General features: G+C 39.0%; 1 protein-coding gene across 1 annotated transcript in view; it reads left to right on the top strand.

Annotated features, from left to right (window-relative positions):
- The first annotated feature begins 58 nt into the window (after nucleotides 1-58).
- Nucleotides 59-20,901, top strand: part of uts2r2 (urotensin-2 receptor 2) — a 26,132-nt gene continuing 5,289 nt past the window's right edge. The window contains exons 1-8 of the mRNA XM_061663914.1: nucleotides 59-216; nucleotides 929-1,155; nucleotides 7,069-7,144; nucleotides 7,271-7,313; nucleotides 9,717-9,781; nucleotides 10,353-10,409; nucleotides 12,005-12,158; nucleotides 16,433-16,556. Coding sequence (XP_061519898.1) covers nucleotides 149-216; nucleotides 929-1,155; nucleotides 7,069-7,144; nucleotides 7,271-7,313; nucleotides 9,717-9,781; nucleotides 10,353-10,409; nucleotides 12,005-12,158; nucleotides 16,433-16,556 — 814 coding nt within the window. The 5' untranslated portion in view covers nucleotides 59-148. The remainder of the gene's footprint in view (nucleotides 217-928; nucleotides 1,156-7,068; nucleotides 7,145-7,270; nucleotides 7,314-9,716; nucleotides 9,782-10,352; nucleotides 10,410-12,004; nucleotides 12,159-16,432; nucleotides 16,557-20,901) is intronic.

Here is a 20,901-nt window from a genome sequence, read left to right as displayed (position 1 = left end):
CATGATGTCTGACGCGTGCTAACCCGGAAATGGAAAAAAGATTTGGGAGCAAGTGGCGCGGTGAGTGTAGCAGGGAACGAAGGCAACGGCAATACCAGTGCATGACCGCGTTTTTTTTTTTTTTTTTTTTTAGAAAGCTAGAATTTTAATGGCGCCGGTACGACAGAGAAACGCTAAAGGCCTCAATTCTACTGAGATAGGGAAGAAAATCAAAAGGTGAGCCAATCAAACAATTTGTGGCTTGTGTAAACCAAAGGTACTTCTTTCCAGGCAAAGTACAATTCAGCATGACACATGCTGAATCGTTGAATGACCCACTGTTGTTCAGTGTAACTTTTATTAGCTTATAAAAGTTCGTCTAGTTGTTAAATCTACACAACAGATAGCCGCTTGAGCACACCTTGTTTTGCTGCCGAGTGGGACATGGATCTGATATTCTACTTGAAACTTGGATGATCACGAGGACTGCAAATGTTTTATCCATACCCTCGACGGCAAGACCGTGATATCAAAAAATAAATAAATACAATTTATAAATACTCAAAATGTATTACACCAGCTTGTTTTCATTTGAATTTAAGGTAGATGAATGCATGGGAGTACCCAATGTTTTTCTTCATTAAGTTAACTAAATGAACAGACAGATAATTCCACATTGAGTCATAACTTTTTTTTTTTTTTAAGAACTACGTTATTGTATTATTACTTTAATTATTGTATTGCTGAAAAATGTAAAGAAATCATGCATTTTAAATAAACTGTCAATAGCTCGTGTAAATATGAGTAACTGGCTCCGTTTGATGGTGTTATATTTTGAAATTAGCGACAATCATATATTTTCCAACTATTGGGTGGTTGACATTTTTTTTTTTTGCGTGTTACTGTAATGGTTTATGTATCTGATCTTTTTCCTCCCTCCCTTCATCAGGGGTAACGCACTGCGGCACGGCACAGCTTGGTGGACTTCCAGAGGGCTAACCACTTTGTTGCTGGTTACTCTTTGTTTGTGTGGTGCAGCTACTTGGCTGTATGTCTTTTCTTTTGATAGTGACATAACAGAAACATTGGTCAGCCAGCGTGAGCATGTCTTTCCCGAGCCCAGAGTCTACATCATCCAGTGCTCTGAGGACTACGAGAACTACAAACGCTACCCAGGTGAGGCTTTCGTGACTGGAATGGAATGAGGTCAAAATCATGACTCTAAATTTTGGATTACAGTTTATGATGTGTCTGGAAGTTACAAATTGATTTGATTCCACGAGCAACCTCCTAGACCTAGTTGGCTCTCGAACACTGGCCAACCAAGATTTAATTACTGCCTCAGTTCATTTCTGGTCAATTGGTATTTTTCATTGAAATTGACACAAAAAAGCAAACGTGGAACAGATAACAAGCAGTGGCATTTCAGGAACACCCTTGCTTCAATCATGTAGGCAGATGAAACAGTAATGCGTAAAGTGACTGTAAGGCAAGACGACTTGCATTCCAGAACAAGTGCAAGAGGTTTGACTGTAAATAAAGCAAAATGATGAAAAATGTTACATAACCTGTCAATCAAAAATGCGTCATTAAAGGTAATTGAGAACCTCAAGTACAATGTGTCATTTGAAGTATTTTTAACCTTATCCATGAAATAATGTAATTACTTTAATTGATGTATGGTTTTGTATGGATTTGTGAAATTTTTTGGGGGTTTCTGTGTTTATACATCAAACACAATTCTCTTATTTTAGAGTTTAAAAGTCAGTTTAAGTGTACTGCATTGTGCAATGTTGATGTACCATTGCAAATAGCCATTCCAAATTGACGAGTATTTGCAATTAAAATGTGATTATTCCACAAAAATGGTTATTGCCCCTCATCTCTCTGATTTATTTGACAATTTGATAAATATATTTGCTCCCCAGCGCCGAAACGTATGAGAATACATGATACCGCGTTAGGATCAACATATACATACTGAGGTGCGATTGACGATGTTAAAAAATCCACCAACTGTCTTTCATCCAGTCTAATGTGGCAGCAGTTTCACCTCGACACCTGCTGTGGTGTTCTCACTCGCTTTCCAGGAGAGGTTCACTCATCTTGGTCTTGCCTCATTCCAAACTCCACCTTGAATAACTGGCACACAAAACTCCCGCATGCTGTCTTCTCCCACCCACATGTTCATCACTGGTAGAACAATTTTTTTGAGTCATAACTTTTCACGCAATATTTGTGTTGCACACCTCAAACCACTTGGCCACCTGTGCAAATTCTAATAAGCGGAGTAAAACCCCTGCGATGTCGTCCGTAAAATTACTAATGCCCTTGGTGCAGCACTGCAATGTGCTCATATGTAGCCAAGGGAATAATGTAAATAGTAATGGACTAAGCCAGGGGTGGGCACACTACGGCCCAGAGGCCACATCCGGCCCGTTGATCATTTCAATCCGGTTCGCCAAAGATTGGTACAGAATTGGCCAAATCATATCAAAATCATGACTACATTCATTTGACCTTGTCCTGTAATCACGAGTGGTTCCACCAGGTTGTGCTGTAATGCCCAGTGGTTCCACCAGGTAGAGCAGTAGGTACAGTGATACATTGACTTGACTTTGGCTGTTTTTACTCGGCTACCCTTATTCAACCATGAGTGAACCAAAGAAAATAAAAGTCGACAGTGAGTGCTGAGTGTTTAATATAGAATGGACTACTAAATACGTTTTCATTGAAGTCCAGTCAAAGGCTGTATGTCTAATTTGTTAAGAAACCAGTGCGGTTTTAGAGGAATATAACATCAGCTGTCACTTTTCTACCAAGCATACTGATTATGCTAACAGTCAATCAAGGCAGGAACCGATGGCTACGGCTCAGCGGTTAAAATTAACCTTGCAAGCTCAGTAAAACACCTTTATCTGACAAATTGCCATCCAAAATTCAGTCACACAAGCGCCTGAAACAGCACCACGGGAGCTCAAGATGGAACTGGTTGATCTCCAATGTGATGCGTCTTAAAAGAGAAGTTCAACTTTCAAACTGGATGAATTTTATGCTTTTAAGCGCAGACAAATTTCCAAAAATCCGGAAGCTGGCACAGAGGATGCTGGTGGTGTTTGGCTCTACATATGCGTGTGAACAAACTTTTAGTGTGATGAACACCAACAAAACCTCCCAGCTGAGTGATGAACACCTCAGATGTGTTCAGAGAATTGCCACAACAAATCTAACACCAGACTTCGATGCACTGGCAAAAAAGGTGATCAACAAAAGAACACTGTTCCCGTTAAAAGTAAATCTAAGTATTAACACTACAATGCCTTTTTCTTTTTTTTTTTTTAATATATAATTTTTTTTATATGTAAGCATCTAGTTCTGGCTTGGCCCGCCTGTCAAATTTTAAAAGTCAACGTGGCCCCTGAGCCAAAAGGTTAGCCCAACCCTGGTCTAAGCACACCTGACAACTCAATTCCAATAGATACCATGCTTCATTTTGGCACCAGGTGGTCGACCTCATAAAACAAATGCCTCTCCCCAAATAGATACCAGATTTTTTTGCCCTCAGGAAAAGGTGATGGTAATTATTACCAACCTTAAATGATCAGTTCAGTATTCAACTCTATAAAGTAGAAAGCAACCCATGACAAATGTTTGAGGCACCTTTATGAGGTACTCAATCAGCATTATGTTGATTTAAAATGACTGCCAAGTGGTACAGGTTTGGTACAGTTGATACCCTGATTTAGTCAACGGCTGCACTGCGGCTGTGTCGCAGATGCCAGAGAGATTTCTGTGAGTAGTGTGATGTCAGGGCAGAAAAACAGCAGCAACAAGAAACACAACCCTTTTTCAATTCACTCTCCAACATAGCCCACTGCATTTGCAAGACCAAATTCTCCTCCCTCTCCCCATTCTATAGTCTTCACATATGACCAAAAGACTTTTATTCTTTATAATATTTATTTCTTCTTTCTATTGATTGATAATATGTAAACTATTTCTTTACTTACATTACATTTTTACACTTAAATTTATGTTATGGCGGCACGGTGATCGACTGGTTAGAGCGTCTGCCTCACAGTTCTGAGGACCAGGGTTTGCATGTTCTCCCCGTACCTGTGTGGGTTTTCTCTGGGCACTCCGGTTTCCTCCCACATCCTAAAAACATGCATGCTAGGTTAATTGACAACTCTAAATTGCCCGTAGGTGTGAATGTGAATGCGAATGGTTGTTTGTTTATGTGTGCCCTGCGATTGGCTGGCAACCAGTTCAGGGTGTGCCCCGCCATTTGCCCGATGATAGGTGGGATAGGCTCCAGCACGCCCACGGCCCTTGTAAGGAGAAGCGGCTCAGAAAATGGATGGATGGAATTTATGTTATAATATGTACTATTACTGTGAAGGGATTCGATTTATTATACTATGATTATAAATTTTAGGCCAGATCACTCAACCGTACGTTCTTGCTTTTTACCCCTAATATTTAGAGATTTATCCATTAAATCGATCAAGCCATTTTACCGCACTGCCATTATTATGCCATTTACTTTTGCTGTTGAGGCTGCTGCAGCAACGCATTCAAAGTCAAACTATTCCGGCTAAATGTATGCGAGAAACCACGTTTAATTTTATTTGAGCGTCATGTTTTTGTTGACTTTGAAATTTACTCCTGTAACTCGCTTAAAATATCAATTAACCTGATATTTCTTCTAATGTGTCCGTCTACAAATAACTCTCTACACTACTGTATAAAAAAATTATGTACAATTTACAAATGTACAATAAAATTGATTCTGATTGTATATTAGAGTAGCGATACAATGCCAAGACATAGTATTGAATAGGTTAAAAATCAAAACCGGTAAAAAAAAAAAAATAATAATAATAATTTGTTCCAACATAACTATTCAAAGAGGGGCTTTTTAAAAAATGTATTCATATAAGAGAAATAAAAATTAATCTCTTTGTATCTGTAATCATTGAACCTGATGGTCACCACAACTTGGCTCATCGGACCACCACTCATAAAGGATTTATGTCGCAGCCTGATGTGCGTTTTTTTTTTTTTTTAATTGTCAGTTTGTTATGTCTTCAAAGTTTCATTCCCGTGCAGTGGCAATTCAAATTTTGAATTGCATCATAACAAGTGGCCGACCGTCGGACACTCATGAAAACGTTTTGGACGTGTCGCTTAGCGTGCAGAGAGCTTTAGATTAATTGGAGACTAGTGTCGATGATTACTGGATGTCAGAGGTTGGATGATTTTACAATTCTTTCCTTGTAGTCATTTACTGGATTTGTTCAAGTAGTTAACCAATTGTAATTAAAAAATTAAATGGGGTGTTATATTATCTTATGTGCGGTTTCCTTTTTCAATTGAAGCTGCTCTGGAAAGAACAGTTATAACTTTTAATTGATTTGCTGGTCCTCACATTTTGAAAATATTTCAGAATCATGCCTTTAGGAAGACCACACTTGAATATTTTAATTGTGAAGTATCATGATTGTCCCAATTATCAAAGCTGAGTGGCATGTGCCTCAAAATCACAACTGGCACTTGTGATGTTTTGGATTATGATATGCAGTTGATCTTTTGTACCAGACATGCAGGATTCTATTTCTAGAAATGGTGTCGATAGTCAAGTATTGTAGCGGCAAGCATGCAAGCCAAGCAATTGTCCTCCCCTTGCGCCATTATTTCCTCTTCCAAATGCAATTGTATGAAAGGGAGATTTACTTCTAAATTGGCTGGCAACAAGTCCAGGGTGCCCCCCCCCCCCCCCCCCCACCCCCCCTTCTTGCCTGAAGCCAGCTGGGATAGGCTCCAGCACACCTGCGGCCCTAGTGAGGATAAGCAGTATATAAGATGGATGGATACTACAAAATAGTCCCACATATGTGGGACATTAATTGTAAATGAGATTTTTCAGTGGAGACATAAATTTATTTTTTCCCATCAGTTCATTTAATGTTTAAAAAATGAGAACACACCAATGAAATTCTTGCTGAGGAACAACATTAATATCAACATTTATGTTGTTGTTCTTATGTTCACTGAGAAATTACCACCAGGCCTTAACATGGCACATGAAAAAGAACGACATCTCTCCTGCAATAAGTCCCGCTTTCCACATTTGGGTCGATAATGTGGTGGGCAGGATATGTTCTCTCTTCAATTCTGCACAAGGCAAATCCTTTCAGACTGGCCCATGTCTTTGTGACTACTGCAATTTCTTGTGTATAATGCGCATTCCCCCCCAAGAAATGTCAAGTCAATAGTGCGCATTATATATAGGTGTAGGGGAAAATGAAAAATCTTTCACATTTTATAAATGTATGCCACCATCTAGAGTTTATGAAAAATATGTACACTTTAATTCCAATATGACAGGGGTACGTATGACTGCATATATGTACAGTTTACATACCCTGGCATAATTTGTGAAATATTGTTTTGTTGTTTTAAATATGACTGATGACTGAACAACAACCATAATTAATTTCTTGATGGTTATGTTTTGTTTAATGATAATGCTTTTCTGAAATGCTTTACAGTTTAATTTGAATCCCATTGAAATAAAATTAAATATGTTTTGCCTGGCCCTTCATGTTTTCTTTAAAGAATTGTACCCATCTTACAAATTCTCCCAGGACAATCAAACATGAGCCCTGCTGTGTGTTTTCTTATTTACTAAATAAAGGTAGGGCTGTGAATTTCAAAATAAGGGCAAATAAATAAAAATAAAGTATTACGTGTTCAAATAAAGTGCTTAACTTCAGAATAATTCTTTGAAAAAACTAATAAAATACAGATAATTCATGTTTTGATCATATGGGTAGAAGCAAAATCATGCATTGTAAAAATGCATTATACATAGGTTGAAGGGTTTTCCATAAATTTGAGGTCAACTTTGGGGGTGCGTATTACACATAGGTGCACGAGAAATGACGGTAATTAGTGGAACTCATACACTGTAAACTCCTTCCCAGGTTTTTCTTTCTGCTCAACAATTTCAGTGGGGATTTATGTTGATAAGCTACGATTAATTTTCAGTTCCTCATTCCTCACTGTGTTTGTCTCCTTTCTCAGGATGCACCCCTCAGAAGTGTGGCCGTGCTGTCGTGGACAGTGTGGTGACAAGGGAGGAAGGTCAGCTCCTCAGGAGGTGAATACTATCAAACAGAAAGCAGCTTGTGTAATTTCTATTTCTCAGTTGTTTTTCTTTTTTTCCATTTACTTCCCCTGCCTTTATAGGAAGAGTAAATCTATTTTAATACTTTTTTTGATACAGGCTGGCTGAGAGGGGACTTCAACTGGCTGGATCAGAGGGAGGAGTGAGTATATTGTCAAATAAAACGAGAGGAACTTTAATGGTTCTGCACAATGCGCAGTCAGCACTCCTCTCTACTAATTTTGGTTTTTTCCTCATCTCATAAATTATGTTATTGTAATACATTTTGGGATTGGAAATACCTGCTTAGAACAGAATATGATTTGGCCCCAGTATGTCCATATTGGTTCCACGCCATTTCTCTACATTAAACTTTGATGGATTATTATCCTAAAGCTAAAAAAAATAAATAAATAAATTCCTTTTGACTGAAACTTGGCACAAGTTAGCTTTAGGAGGTTAGAGGACTTCTTACCTGTTACATGCTTCAAATATTCAGGAATGACGCTGTTTTTCTGTCAGGGAAATAATTAACATTTTGAGGGTATTTAGTTGAAAAGTCAAATTTGTCTATTCAAGTCAAGTTTATTTGTATAGCCTTTAATCATAAAATAGTCTCAAAAGGCTTCACAGGCTCACAGTTAGCAATGATTGACTACATCCCCTGATCTAAACCCCCAATCGGGCAAGAAAAAATTCAAAACACCATTTGGGGGAAAAAAGAAACCTTGATAAGGGACTGCAGATGGGGGGGATCCCCCTTTCACGATCGACCAGGCTGCAATGGTGTGGGCAACATTTTTGGTGCTGCACAATGTTAAGAGTCCATTTAAACAGATGAAGGGCCGCAGGTAGATGTCTTCAGTTCCATATAAAGGCCAAGACCCTGGTTTTTGAATTGTATCTGACACAAGAACAGAAGTCAAATAGCCATCTCCACCGGCAAGTTTTTAACCTAATAATTTATAGTATTTATGTTGGAGGAGGGCTCAACATTAGGTTCCTGGTCAGCCTCAGGTCGCTCCTCTCCAGATGATGAAACAGTAGCTCCACTCTTGAGACCACCGCACTAGAAATTGTTGCGTCTTTAGTGAAGGATAACACTTTCAAAAACTTCCACTTTGAGACTTTGTCCTGGAATAAGCTAGTTCTGTGTCCACTTTTACACATTTGGAGAAAACAGAGCTTGAATATTTCACTATTCGGATCTGTCATGCTTTGAGAGTTCTCCATTAGTCTTCTGTGTGGAATAATTATTGACTGTAGAAGAGTGCCTTAATATATCGCAGCCATGATTTATTGCTTCCAAGACTCAGAGATATTAGAAGGTGAAATTTGAGATAGAACCTTCTGCTTCTGAGGAACATGAGTCACCATTAGTCAGCAAGTTCTACGTCCAACTTTAGGACCTCATGCCTTTTAGATGTTTTCACTCATGATCAGCAATTTCTATGTCCATCAAAGTTGTTCTTTAAAAAAAATAATAATAATAAAATAAAAAAAAATTAAAAAAAAAGAGAGAAGCACAAAATAGGAGTTTCACTCAATGGTACATTCTTCAGAAGATTTCTTTTTTGACCAACGTGCTCATCGGCCATTTTGACTGAAGGTCACATGACCATGGTAGGGGTCCTGATTGTATCCTTGGACATACAACCTTCAACTGCAGGGGTGTCAGACTCATTTTTGTTGTGGGCCACATCGTAGTTATGGTTTACCTCGGAGGGCCGTTATTACTGTGAACCCATATAAATGTGTGCTCATCTCATATTATTACATAGTAGCAGTTTTGAGAAGCCAGTAAAAACTGTGTTATTCAATTTATTTTAAAAACAGAAAAGGTAATAAAACGGTAAAGGCCAAAAAGCGAGAAATACCTCATTGTTTTTAAAATTGCAGACAATTTGCAATTTTGGTATTTTAGCAAGAAACATGACGCTCATGATTTGCTTTCGCAAGCCACAGAAAATGATTTGGAGGGCCGGATCTGGCCCTTGGGCCTTGAGTTTGACACCTCTGTTCTAATGTGAAGCCAAGGCCATTTAAATTATAGAACCTTATGTTTCTGCATGTAAATGTACAGTATGTATGTAGATGTTTACCAGGAAGTTAAGCTATTTGTGACATGGAAATAACTCCCATCTCAAAAGTATTTATTTTGCTTCCTATATTTTTTTTCAGTTGAGTCACAATCGTGGAATAAGTTTTGAAATGATTTATCTTGGTCTCTTTTTTATATCACAAAATCCTGGCATTTGAGCACAGTGTGTAGACTTTTTATATCCTCCCCTATATATTGCAAGCTATTTGGATGTCCCTGTCATGTCCTATATCCCCTTCTTTATCCTCTAACAAGCCTGGTTCTTAGCCACTGATAGGCCAATTTATCAAGTAGCAACACGGTGACTTCTGTGGGAAATAAACGATGTAAAAAACACCAGTGTCCTAATGGAGTTAATGTTGATATCTATTAAAGGGTAAAGGGGGGATGGTTTGCAACAATGACTGTGCCATGCATCTGCTGAAATGTTTTCACGCTAATTCTTGTTTGTTTTGACCTTAAAAGGCCTCCATCTTGGACCTGCACTCAGGAGCATTATCAATGGGGCAGCAATTTGTCAACATTTACAGGTGGGACACTATTGCAAATTGTTCTTAGTGGATTGTTTTATGTATTTGACTCCCTGAATGTCTAGTGTAATATACAGTGTTTGCTGGAATATGTTCTCCCGAGTAGTCATCAGTTTTGCTCATTTTCTGTTTCCTATGAGCTTTCACCTTCAGGTCCATTGACCCATACCCACAATTTGTTACTGCCAAGAAAACCTGATTTTAATTGGGATCGTCTTACCTTCTTCCACGATACATGCCCACCTCCTATCATGTCATCCCAAAGGGGAGGTGACTGATGTAGGATTCTCAGAAGCAAAACTTGGGTGATTTTAATCATAGTTGTATTGCGTTCCGACCCCTCACCCGTTACTGTAGAGGTTCCTCAGCTAAAGGAGATGGACATGAATAGTACTATGTACCGGGCCGGGAAAGCACTCCTCTCATGACTGACCCATGCATGCTTGAATGTTTAATTTATGTTAAGAGATCCCACCTCCTCTCCTCTTTTACATAATGACTGCATGTTTTTGTCCCCCATTCTGAATATGATCTCTAACTGGATTTGTTTGCATCTGGAAACTGTTTCCAGATATTTTGGAGAACATATCCAGGATGTGTTCACAGAAGATGATTTCCAGCTTTATAGGTGGGCAAGTAACCGTCGTTTTAAAACAATTAGGCTTTTATTTTATAGTGAAACTGGTTACTGTAATTTATCGTGTATAATACACACCCCCAAAGTTGACCTCAAAATTCTGGAAAACCCTTCAACCTATGTATAACGCATGTTTACAATGCCTGATTTTGCTTCTACCCATATGATCAAAACATGAAGTATCTGTATTTTGTTACTTTTTTTTCATAGAATTATTCTGAAGTTAAGCACTTTATTTGAACACACAATACTTTATTTTTATTTACTTGCTCTTATTTTGAAATTGACAGCCCTACTTTTATTTAGTAAATAAGAAAACACGCAGTTCTGCTCTTATGTTTGATTACCCGGGCAGAATTTGTAAGACAAGTACAATTCTTTAGAGAAAACATGAAGGGTCAGGCGAAACACATTAAATTTTATTTTAATGGGATTCAAATTAAACTGTCAAGCATTATCATTAAACAAACCATAAAGAAATTAACGATGGTTGTTGTTCAGTCATCAATCATATTTAAAAAACCAATATTTCACAAATTCTGCCAGGGTATGTAAAATATATGCAGTCATACGTACCCTAGTCATATTGAAATGAAAGTGTAGGCTTCACCTTTTTCATAACCTTTAGGTGGCGATGGAATATTAGAATGAAAGTGTACACCTTTCTTATAACCTCTAGGTGGCGGTGGCATATTGGAATGAAAGTGAACAGCTTTTTCATAACCACTAGATGGCGGCATACAGTTATAAAATGCGAAAGTTCCCCCCCCCCCCCCATTTTCCCCTATACCTATGTATAATGTGCACTATTGACTTTTGACTTTTTTTTTTGTGGGGGAAGCTCATTATACACGAGAAATTACGGTAATTTGTTCTAATTTCAGAAATTTATTTTCTGCCTTTCAGGTTGCCATCAAGTCCACATGAATCATTTCTTAGACAAAGGCGAACACAACTGATACCAGTTTTATTTAACTAAAAATTTATTACAGACTCAACAATGAATGATCCGTCACCTCCTTGTCTTGTTTGGAGTTGTCTCCATGTTTATATACACCCTTCAAAAAAAAAAAATAGTATGGAAAGACAAAGGGCGGCACGGTGGCCGACTGGTTAGAGCGTCAGCCTCACAGGTCTGAGGACCCGGGTTCAATCTCCGGCCCCGCTTGTGTGGCGTTTGCATGTTCTCCCCGTGCCTGCGTGGGTTTTCTCCGGGCACTCCGGTTTCCTCCCACATCCCAAAAACATGCATGAATTGGAGACTCTAAATTGCCCGTAGGCATGACTGTGAGTGCGAATGGTTGTTTGTTTCTATGTGCCCTGCGATTGCCTGGCAACCAGTTCAGGGTGTACCCCGCCTCCTGCCCGATGATAGCTGGGATAGGCTCCAGCACGCCCGCGACCCTAGTGAGGAGAAGCGGCTCAGAAAATGGATGGATGGATGGATGGATGGAAAGACAAAGGAATGTTGAACTCTTAGACAATCGGACAAATGATCAGTCCTAATTCAGCCTTATTTGCAAAACTGTAGAGCCAAAGCTTTGACCGTGCTGTCTTAACCTATGTCATATTCTTTTCATCTTTAGAGTTGTACGCAAGCGAATCCAAACACTTATTGCAGAGGCGTTTGGTTTAGACCAAGCACTGATGTACCTCACCAAGCCCACCTTCTTCTCCAGGATCAACTCTACAATAGCCAAGACACAACATGACGAGTATTGGCACCCGCACATAGATAAGGTATTTGATTGCTGGTCGAGTGTGCAGTTAATTTTAGGTTTGAGGTTCTTGATTTAGATGATGCGTCGAGCAAATTAAATTTGGTATGCTTACAAATACTAAAGCAGCAATGCAATGTATCCACACAGACTGACTGGTTTTATTCATTCACATAACTATGAACAGGACATTTAGAATAATTTTGGAAGGATTTTCTGGTGCTTTGTGTCTGATAATGATAACTTTTCTGAGTGTGCATATACAGTACTGTATATGCCAACGAGTTTGGCACAGCGTACATTGAGAGCATTTAAGACATTTCTTGTTTGCTCCAAACATTCTTGAATCGTGCTGGAGGAGTTGGCCCCCTCTCCTGTAGTAAAACGGACTGTATTCTGCTGTTTTTATGTTATTTTATGTTCTTCACCTGATTCTAGTTTGTTTCCCAGAAACAATACCTTAGTAAATTGTCTTTTAACCTACAGTGGTTCACACTAAAAATTCACCCAGTGTAAATGTTCATAGTTGAACTGTAGAACATTATTTTCACTAGAAATAGGCATTGTTAGGTGTTTGTTTTAAACCAAGATGATTCTGTAGAAATGTAAGACTTTAAAGACATAGATTAACGTTTTGAAGTTTTCACGCTTTCAAATGACACAACGAAGGCCACCTCAAGTATTCAGTGGTACTTAAGTTCAACCAGTCTGTTCTGTGACATGGGCCAAGCTTAAATTTTTTTCAACTTTACATTTCCATTGAGATGACATACTTTCCAAGTACAAATTAAGAAAACATGACTGGAGGGCTTTTTATTTTGTTTTCTTTAATGAAGATGAAAGGAGTAAAAATATATCACTTTAAAATACAGTACCCCGGTGTACTGGGGTACAGCTCGCAGGACATGGACATCACGTATGACAAATGGTTTGTATTCACAAAATTTATGGATATTTGGGGTATATTTTTCACCCAAATTCTGGTCAAACTCCAAATTGTCCAACTTTTGGGGTGGTCAAACAAGGTTATCTATACACTTCCCCACTTAACACACTTTGGTGCAGCAAATAACATTTAGTCATATCAATTAAGAACTTTCAAAACAATACCTTCAGAAGCAAAATGTATGTATTGGCGTCACTTTTCATATTAATACTGTATATCCTTTTTAGAAAACTGAATCACAATGAGATGAACTCTGATTCAATACAAATAATGGAAATATATTTTGTTTTGCATTACCTTTTGGCATGTCTCCTGTGTCATTGGTTTTGTGTGGCCATATCAATATTTGGCATCTCATTTTCTCCTGCTGTATCTCGATGGCTGAAAGAATTGAATGGGGAAGGATTTGCCTCCCTGCCTCTGTGGCTCTGCAGACATTTTGGGGGATAATTGGCTAAAACCTCACCCTCATTAAAATGTAAATGGACTTTGACATTTTTAATAGCAAATTTCCTCCCCATCGATCATACAGCAATTAGCGTGTCAGAGTAGAAATTGCAGTTTGACAGAATTCGAAGTACATTTTGTACATAGTGGAGCTAGACATACAGTAACATGAAACAAGATTAAAAGTAGAGGCACTTATAAATGCAAACATTACTTTTAGTCATGAAGGTGACTTTAGCTTCTCTTAGACATGAAGGTGAAAGTGTGCTATAGGCTGACATTTTATGTTCACTATTGCCTAACTGTATACACCAGGGGTCGGAAACCCTAAATAGTCAGAACCATTTTGATGATCTCCCACAGGAAAAACAACAAAAAACACTAGGAGCAAAAAAAAAAAAAAAAAAAAAAAACTTTTTGACATTTAAACTCAGGACAATACTGCTTATATTTTTTTGTTTTTTTAAACCTATATGTGTACAAAAAATGGTGTTACATTCATGAAATTGGTGAACTGCTTCACAGAACTTGACATTTTATTTCTGCATGTGAAAAAAAAAAATGAAAAAAAACTGGAAAAGTTTTGTTAAAGCTTGCTTTAAAATACAATGGTTATCTTATTGAACGAACCCAAAATGCAATCCAAAAACATCAGGGCTGCATGACTTCACCATGTATAATACACAATTGTAAACTGTCCTGTGTGAGGGGTAAGTGCTGTTTGTTTTTAATATAGTTCTAATATAGTAGCACATTTTCTTCAGAAACTTTTCTTTTCTTGGATTTATTCATTTCTTTTTTTTACTACCACAGGTCAAATAGCTGGTTAGAGCGACAGCCTCACAGTTCTGAGGACCGTGTTCAATCCCCGGCCCCACCTGTGTGGAGTTTGCATGTTCTCCCCGTGCCTGTGTGGGTTTTCTCCGGGCACTCCGGTTTCCTCCTACATCCCAAAAACATGCATTAATTGGAGACTCTAACTTTCCCGTAGGTGTGACTGTGAGTGCGAATGGTTGTTTGTTTGTATGTGCCCTGCGATTGGCTAGCAACTAGTTCAGGGTGTACCCCGCCAACTGCCCGATGACAGCTGGGATAGGCTCCAGCACGCCTGCGACCCTAGTGAGGAGAAGTGGCTCAGAAAATGGACGGATGGATGGATGGATGGATATATTTGGTCAGTTATCATGTTGCTTGGAGATGCAGTGTACATGACTGTAATTCCACTGTTTAACACACAAGCCACAGTCAGAGTTTAATGGAATAACTTACCAACCTAGCCTGATTTATAGCTAATGCTACACTCATAACAATATGGACAAAAAAATGCAAGTAAAGAGCAACATTTATTCCCATGATGCTTTGAGCTGACTACACCACTGGCACCGTCACTGTGAAGCAAATTGCCTAATGCTTTAGCAAGGAAATTGCCATCAACACCGTGTCTGCGTGGGTCATTGCTCATGTCACGCAGCAGAGTGCACTCATCTTCTGTTGGATTGTGCTCATGTAGAGTCTGGAGATGGCGACCTCAAGTGGACAAGTAAAATACCTGCACCTCTCAAAAGTCACTGACTTTGAATTGCATATATCCATCCATCCATTTTCCATACCGCTTATCCTCACTAGGGTCGCGGGTGTGCTGGAGCCCATCCCAGCTATCTCCGGGCGAGAGGCTGGGTACACACTGAACTGGTCGCCAAACAATCGCAGTCCACAAACAAACAACCATTCACATTCACACCTAAGGGCAATTTAGAATCTTCAAATAAACTACCACCTACCATGTTTTTGGGATGTGGGAGGAAACCGGAGTACCTGGAGAAAACCCACGCAGGCACGGGGAGAACATGCAAACACCACACAGGAGGGGCCGGGATTTGAACCCCAGTCCTCAGAACTTTGAGGCAGACGCTCTAACCACTGTGCCACCCATATTTTCATATATATTGTAAAACACAATGATTTGCAAATCATGTTTAGCCTATATTTAATTGAATACACTACAAAGACAAAGTGCGAACTGGTCGTTCACCGTGCCCCTGAACTGCATATAGGAAACTTAAATTTATATAAATACTACAGTAAATAATTGTTCACTACTTCGGCGATTTCATCTACTGTGGGGATGTTCTGGAATGTAACAGCTGCGATAAACGAGGGATTACTGCACTCAATTATTTTCCAAAGCCACTGACAGCCACAGCAAAAGGATGAAAGAGCAACACGTGGCTCTTCCATGTACTTTGCATTCTCACAGTCCTCTGTAAGAAGCTGTCTTCTTTGGTCAAAAGTTCCAGTTCCACTAAGCATTTTGGTTTTGATTGTCAAAGATGGGAAGGATACCAACATAAACTTTATGTTCCCAAGTTGAAACCTTGTGTTAATATAACCATTTAGTTAGATAAATACTGGCAGGAGTTCAGCTGCTCGCCCTTGCTAACTCCTCCAATAAACTATTTATTTTGCTCTGATAGCTGTTTAGGTAAATGTTTCTGGTTTAGTTCAGGTGCATGCGGTGACTGGAAATTTCTGTGGAAGACACTTTGTTGGCAAACAGTCTGATTTTATTAAAGTGGCAAAGGCTTAGATGAGAACACAGACATGGTGAGTGTTTCCACCGGTGCCAATAATTGTCTCAGTAAGCTAACATGCACAAATATCAGGTCTGGTTGGCACCAAAATGGAAGAAGCCATCAGTCTTCAGTCGACATAGCCTTTGCCTTTTTTAAGTCAAAATGTGTTGTGCGATGAAACTTGTTCTGTTCTATGTATGATTTGATAAGTAATTACAGTGCTGCATTTATCCTTGGGTCACATTGAATCCTCAGGAAAACATAACACACAAGTGCATTTATAATTTCTAGTGATGTTGAAAATGTCATGTTCCTTTTACTTTTTTTTAGGTCACCTATGGCTCATTTGACTACACATCCCTTCTATACCTTTCTGACTATGGCTCTGACTTCACTGGAGGAAGATTTGTCTTTATGGACCAAGATGGCAATAAGACAGTAGAACCGAAGGCAGGTAAATACCAGCTGTTCAATAAAAAAAAATAAAAAAACTCTAGACAAAGTAACACTTATCATTTATTTTAATATCTGCTCTTATATATTTACATGGCAATATTAACACCTGTAACCTACAGCTTTGTCGGCTTAAGTCCATTAAAGCCACACTTAAACCAAGTAATGCATGCTTAAGGATTTCATCTCGGGTAGGATTATAATGATAATCAGCTACATTAGGGAATCTCGAGGTAATTATAGCAGACAATGGAGTAGCAACGTGAGCGTAATCTCACTAAGGGGATAACCAGCTGTAGTGACTCATACGCTTTAGAGGATCAAGGGATTGGGGTAAACTGTTTTTATTGCACGTCCTGGAAGGTGAGGCTTTACACCTTAATACATAATACCTTATTTTGGGATTTTGGCACCATGTTTGCCAGAAGTTATTTACATGTACAGAATTAAAAAGGAAAGCTCTGGGGTCTACCCTAACCCCCAAAATATTACATCACGTATTATTATTTTGAGTTGTTTCCAAGTACACCTCTGGGCCAGTGAAGTAGACTATGCTTAAACATGGTATTGTGTATACTCATAGCTACGAGTCAAACAGTCTGTACTTTTTGGGGCCAGGGCTGCTTGGTATAATTTGGACCCCTTAGAAAGATCCAAAGATCCCCTTATTATTTTCATAACAATTACATTTCTTTTACTGCCATTTATTCTGCTCCTGTATCCATAGTTGAAACTTTTACACTATTTTTATTTTATTTTTTTAAATTAACTTGCATGTGTGAATACTTTTCAGGGTCCTTTTTTATAAAGATGTTACATTGATTTCACAGCAATAATGACTTTCAAGTACGGTACAAAACTGTAACTGTGACAAGCCTGGCACAGTCTGAATGAGTCCTGGTCATTTAAATACAACCCCAATTCCAATGAAGTTGGGACGTTGTGTTAAACATAAATAAAAACAGAATACAATGATTTGCAATTCATGTTCGACCTATATTTAATTGAATACACTACAAAGACAAGATATTTAATGTTCAAACTGAAAACCTTTATTGTTTTTAGCAAATAATCATTAACTTTTAAATTTTATGGCTGCAACAGGTTCCAAAAAAGCTGGGACAGCGTCATGTTTACCCCTGTGTTACATCACCTTTTCTTTTAACAACATTCAATAAACGTTTGGGAACTGAGGACACTGATTGTTGAAGCTTTGTAGGTGGAATTCGTTCCTGTTCTTGCTTGATGGACAGCTTCAGCTGTTCAACAGTCCAGGGTCTCTGTTGTCGTATTTTACGCTTCATAATACGCCACACGTTTTCAATGAGAGGCAGGCAGGCCAGTCTAGTACCCACACTCTTTTACTACGAAGCCACGCTGTTGTAACACGTGCAGAATGTAGTTTGGCATTGTCTTGTTGAAATAAGCAGGGGCGTCCATGAAAAAGACGTTGCTTGGATGGCAGCATGTTTCTCCAAAACCTGTATATACCTTTCAGCATTAATGGTGTCTTCACAGATGTGCAAGTTACCCATGCCATTGGCACTAACACAGCCCCATACCATCACAGATGCTGGCTTTTGAACTTTGCGTCCATAACGGTCCGGATTGGTTCTTTTCCCTTTTTTCCATCTTAGATGAGCTCAGGCCCAGAGAATCAGACGGCGTTTCTGGGTGTTGTTGCTAAATGGCTTTTGCTTTGCATAATCGAGTTTCAAGTTGCACATACCTTTTGATGATATTATGGACCGAAGATGACAAAATCCCTAAATTCCTTGCAATTGTACGTTGAGGAACATTGTCCTTAAACTGTTAGACTATTTTCTCACGCACTTGTTCACAAAGAGGTGAACCTCGCCCCATCTTGGCTTGTGAATGACTGAGCAATTCAGGGAAGCTCCTTTTATGCCCAATCATGGCACCCAACTGTTCCCAATTAGCCTGTTCACCTGTGGGATGTTCCAAACAGGTGTTTGATGAGCATTCTTCAACTTTCTCAGTCTTTTTTGCCACCTGTCCCAGCTTTTCTGGAAGTTATTCATTATTTGCTAAAAACAATCAAGTTTATCAGTTTGAACATTAAATATCTTGTCTTTGTCTCCTCTTGTTAAAATGTTTGTTAGAAATTAACATACACACCAATTGGCACATATAATACATTGAATTATTCATTCATTCATCTTCCGTTCCGCTTATCCTCACTAGGGTCGCCGGCGTGCTGGGGCCTATCCCAGCTATCTTCGGACGAGAGGCGGGGTACACCCTGAACTGGTTGCCAGCCAATCGCAGGGCACATAGAAACAAACAACCATTCGCACTTACAGTCACACCTACGGGCAATTTAGAGTCTCCAATTCATGCATGTTTTTGGGATGTGGGAGGAAACCGGAGTGCCCGGAGAAAACCCACGCAGGCACGGGGAGAACATGCAAACTCCACACAGGCGGGGCTGAAGATTGAACCCGGGTCCTCAGAATTGTGAGGCAGATGTGCTAACCAGTCGTCCAACGTGCCGCCCCACATTACATTAATAACTCATTAAAATAGTGATAAGATTGACCGTGCTTCTCACACAGTTTTTGTATTGTTGAAGTTGTGCGTGATAGATGCACTCTTTCAATATAATCCTACATTTCTAAATAAGACCTGCCTTCTACCCCCCTTTGAGAAAGTTCTCCAAGATTTCACCTTGCTAGGGGTAGCACACTGACAAATGTGCCAATAACTGTGAGATAATGTCAACCCAGAGTCTTTTTCTTTCATTTAAAAGGTGTACTACTCCTTTTTGTAGCTGCTTTTGTTTCAAGCAAGACTTTATACACCACCGCTGCTGGAAGAATAATGTCTTTCCCAATCGAACAACCTATTTTTTGAGCCAGTCTTTGTTCTCAATGAAACCAGACTCCGGTTCAGCTGGATTTATATTTGAATTCCTTTATTAAATCTGGCTGCAGGCCAAGTGAATCATGGGTGAAGAGAGTGAAGCATGCAAGTGCTGCTTGACAAATATATGTGAATGCTTTATTTGCTCAAAATGTAATCTAAGACCGGTTAAGACGTAAGTTATAAATTCATTTTTATTTTTTTCCGTGCGGCACCATGCTAAGGCTCTGTGGCCATCCTGTGTAGGAGTTTGCATGTTGTCCCTACGCTTGCATGGGTTTTCTTTTGGGTACTACGGCACATTCCAGAAAAATGGAAGACTCAAAATTGGCCATAGGAATGTGAGTGCTTGTTTATATGTGCCCTGCGATTGGTTGCCGACCCGTGCAGGGTTGTACCCTGCCTCTTGCCAAAGGTCAGCTGGGATAGGCTCCAGCTCCCCAGCGACTATAATGAGGAGGAGCGAAATAGAAAATGGATGGATGGATGAATATATACTAATGTTTGTAGCAGAACACACCCAAAATTAAATGTCATCAGTTTGGTGTCCTAGTCAAAATACATAATGTCTGCTTGCATCAAAGTTGATTGGCATGTACATGTAAATTGTCTTTATAAACTGTGTAATTGAATGAAAAATGTTTGAAAGTGATTATTGTATAGCTTAATATATCATATCTCCCCACATTACTCTCTGTAACTGGACTGTTAATCTATTGTGTTTAAAAATATGTCCTAGAGCAAATTTCCCTTTATGGTGGTCCCTCACTATCATTACAGAAACCATCATCTGCTCTTTTTTTACATTGCCCTCTGATTAAATTTTCCTTGTTTTTTTTTCTCATTGGATTGGCCATCTTGACCTCTTATCAAAATAATCAGCTTCTTAATCACACAATAATTAGTTCCACTCGTTAAAAAAAAGATTTTCTCACTTTTAGTCAGACACTCAATTAAGTCGGCAGCGTGCATAAAGGCGACATTCTGTTGACAATGTCCTAAATTGGAGTGGTGAAGAGTGATGATGACATGCCTGTTGAATTGCCTCCGAGACAGCTGGGTGTGAATTGCGTAGTAGCTTGCATCAATGAAATGAGAATAATAATAAAGAAGTAGGACACACCGATCCCAAACCCTGTGAAGCGTGGTTAGTGTAGAACAGAAGAGAGTTCAAACGAAAAAATAAGATGACACCTGTCTTTTTTTAGTCTTCTTGCCTGATTTTGAATTCTCAGCAGATTAAAGAACATGTTTAGAATTGTAATATGACAGAACTGTCAAAGAATCGATTCCATGATACCTGAGACTTTTATTTAGAAACATGACAAAACATAACACGCATATTGATGTATAATGTTCATGTGTTGTTTTGCCATGTTAGGCTATTGAGCCTTGCTACACTTTTTTTTTTTTTTTTTTGGTGGCTAAAACACAACTTCACCTCATTGACAATGCACACAGCA

Source organism: Phycodurus eques, chromosome 19 (assembly GCF_024500275.1).
Source record: "Phycodurus eques isolate BA_2022a chromosome 19, UOR_Pequ_1.1, whole genome shotgun sequence".
NCBI lineage: Eukaryota > Metazoa > Chordata > Actinopteri > Syngnathiformes > Syngnathidae > Phycodurus > Phycodurus eques.
This window is presented reverse-complemented; position numbering and strand designations above follow the sequence as displayed.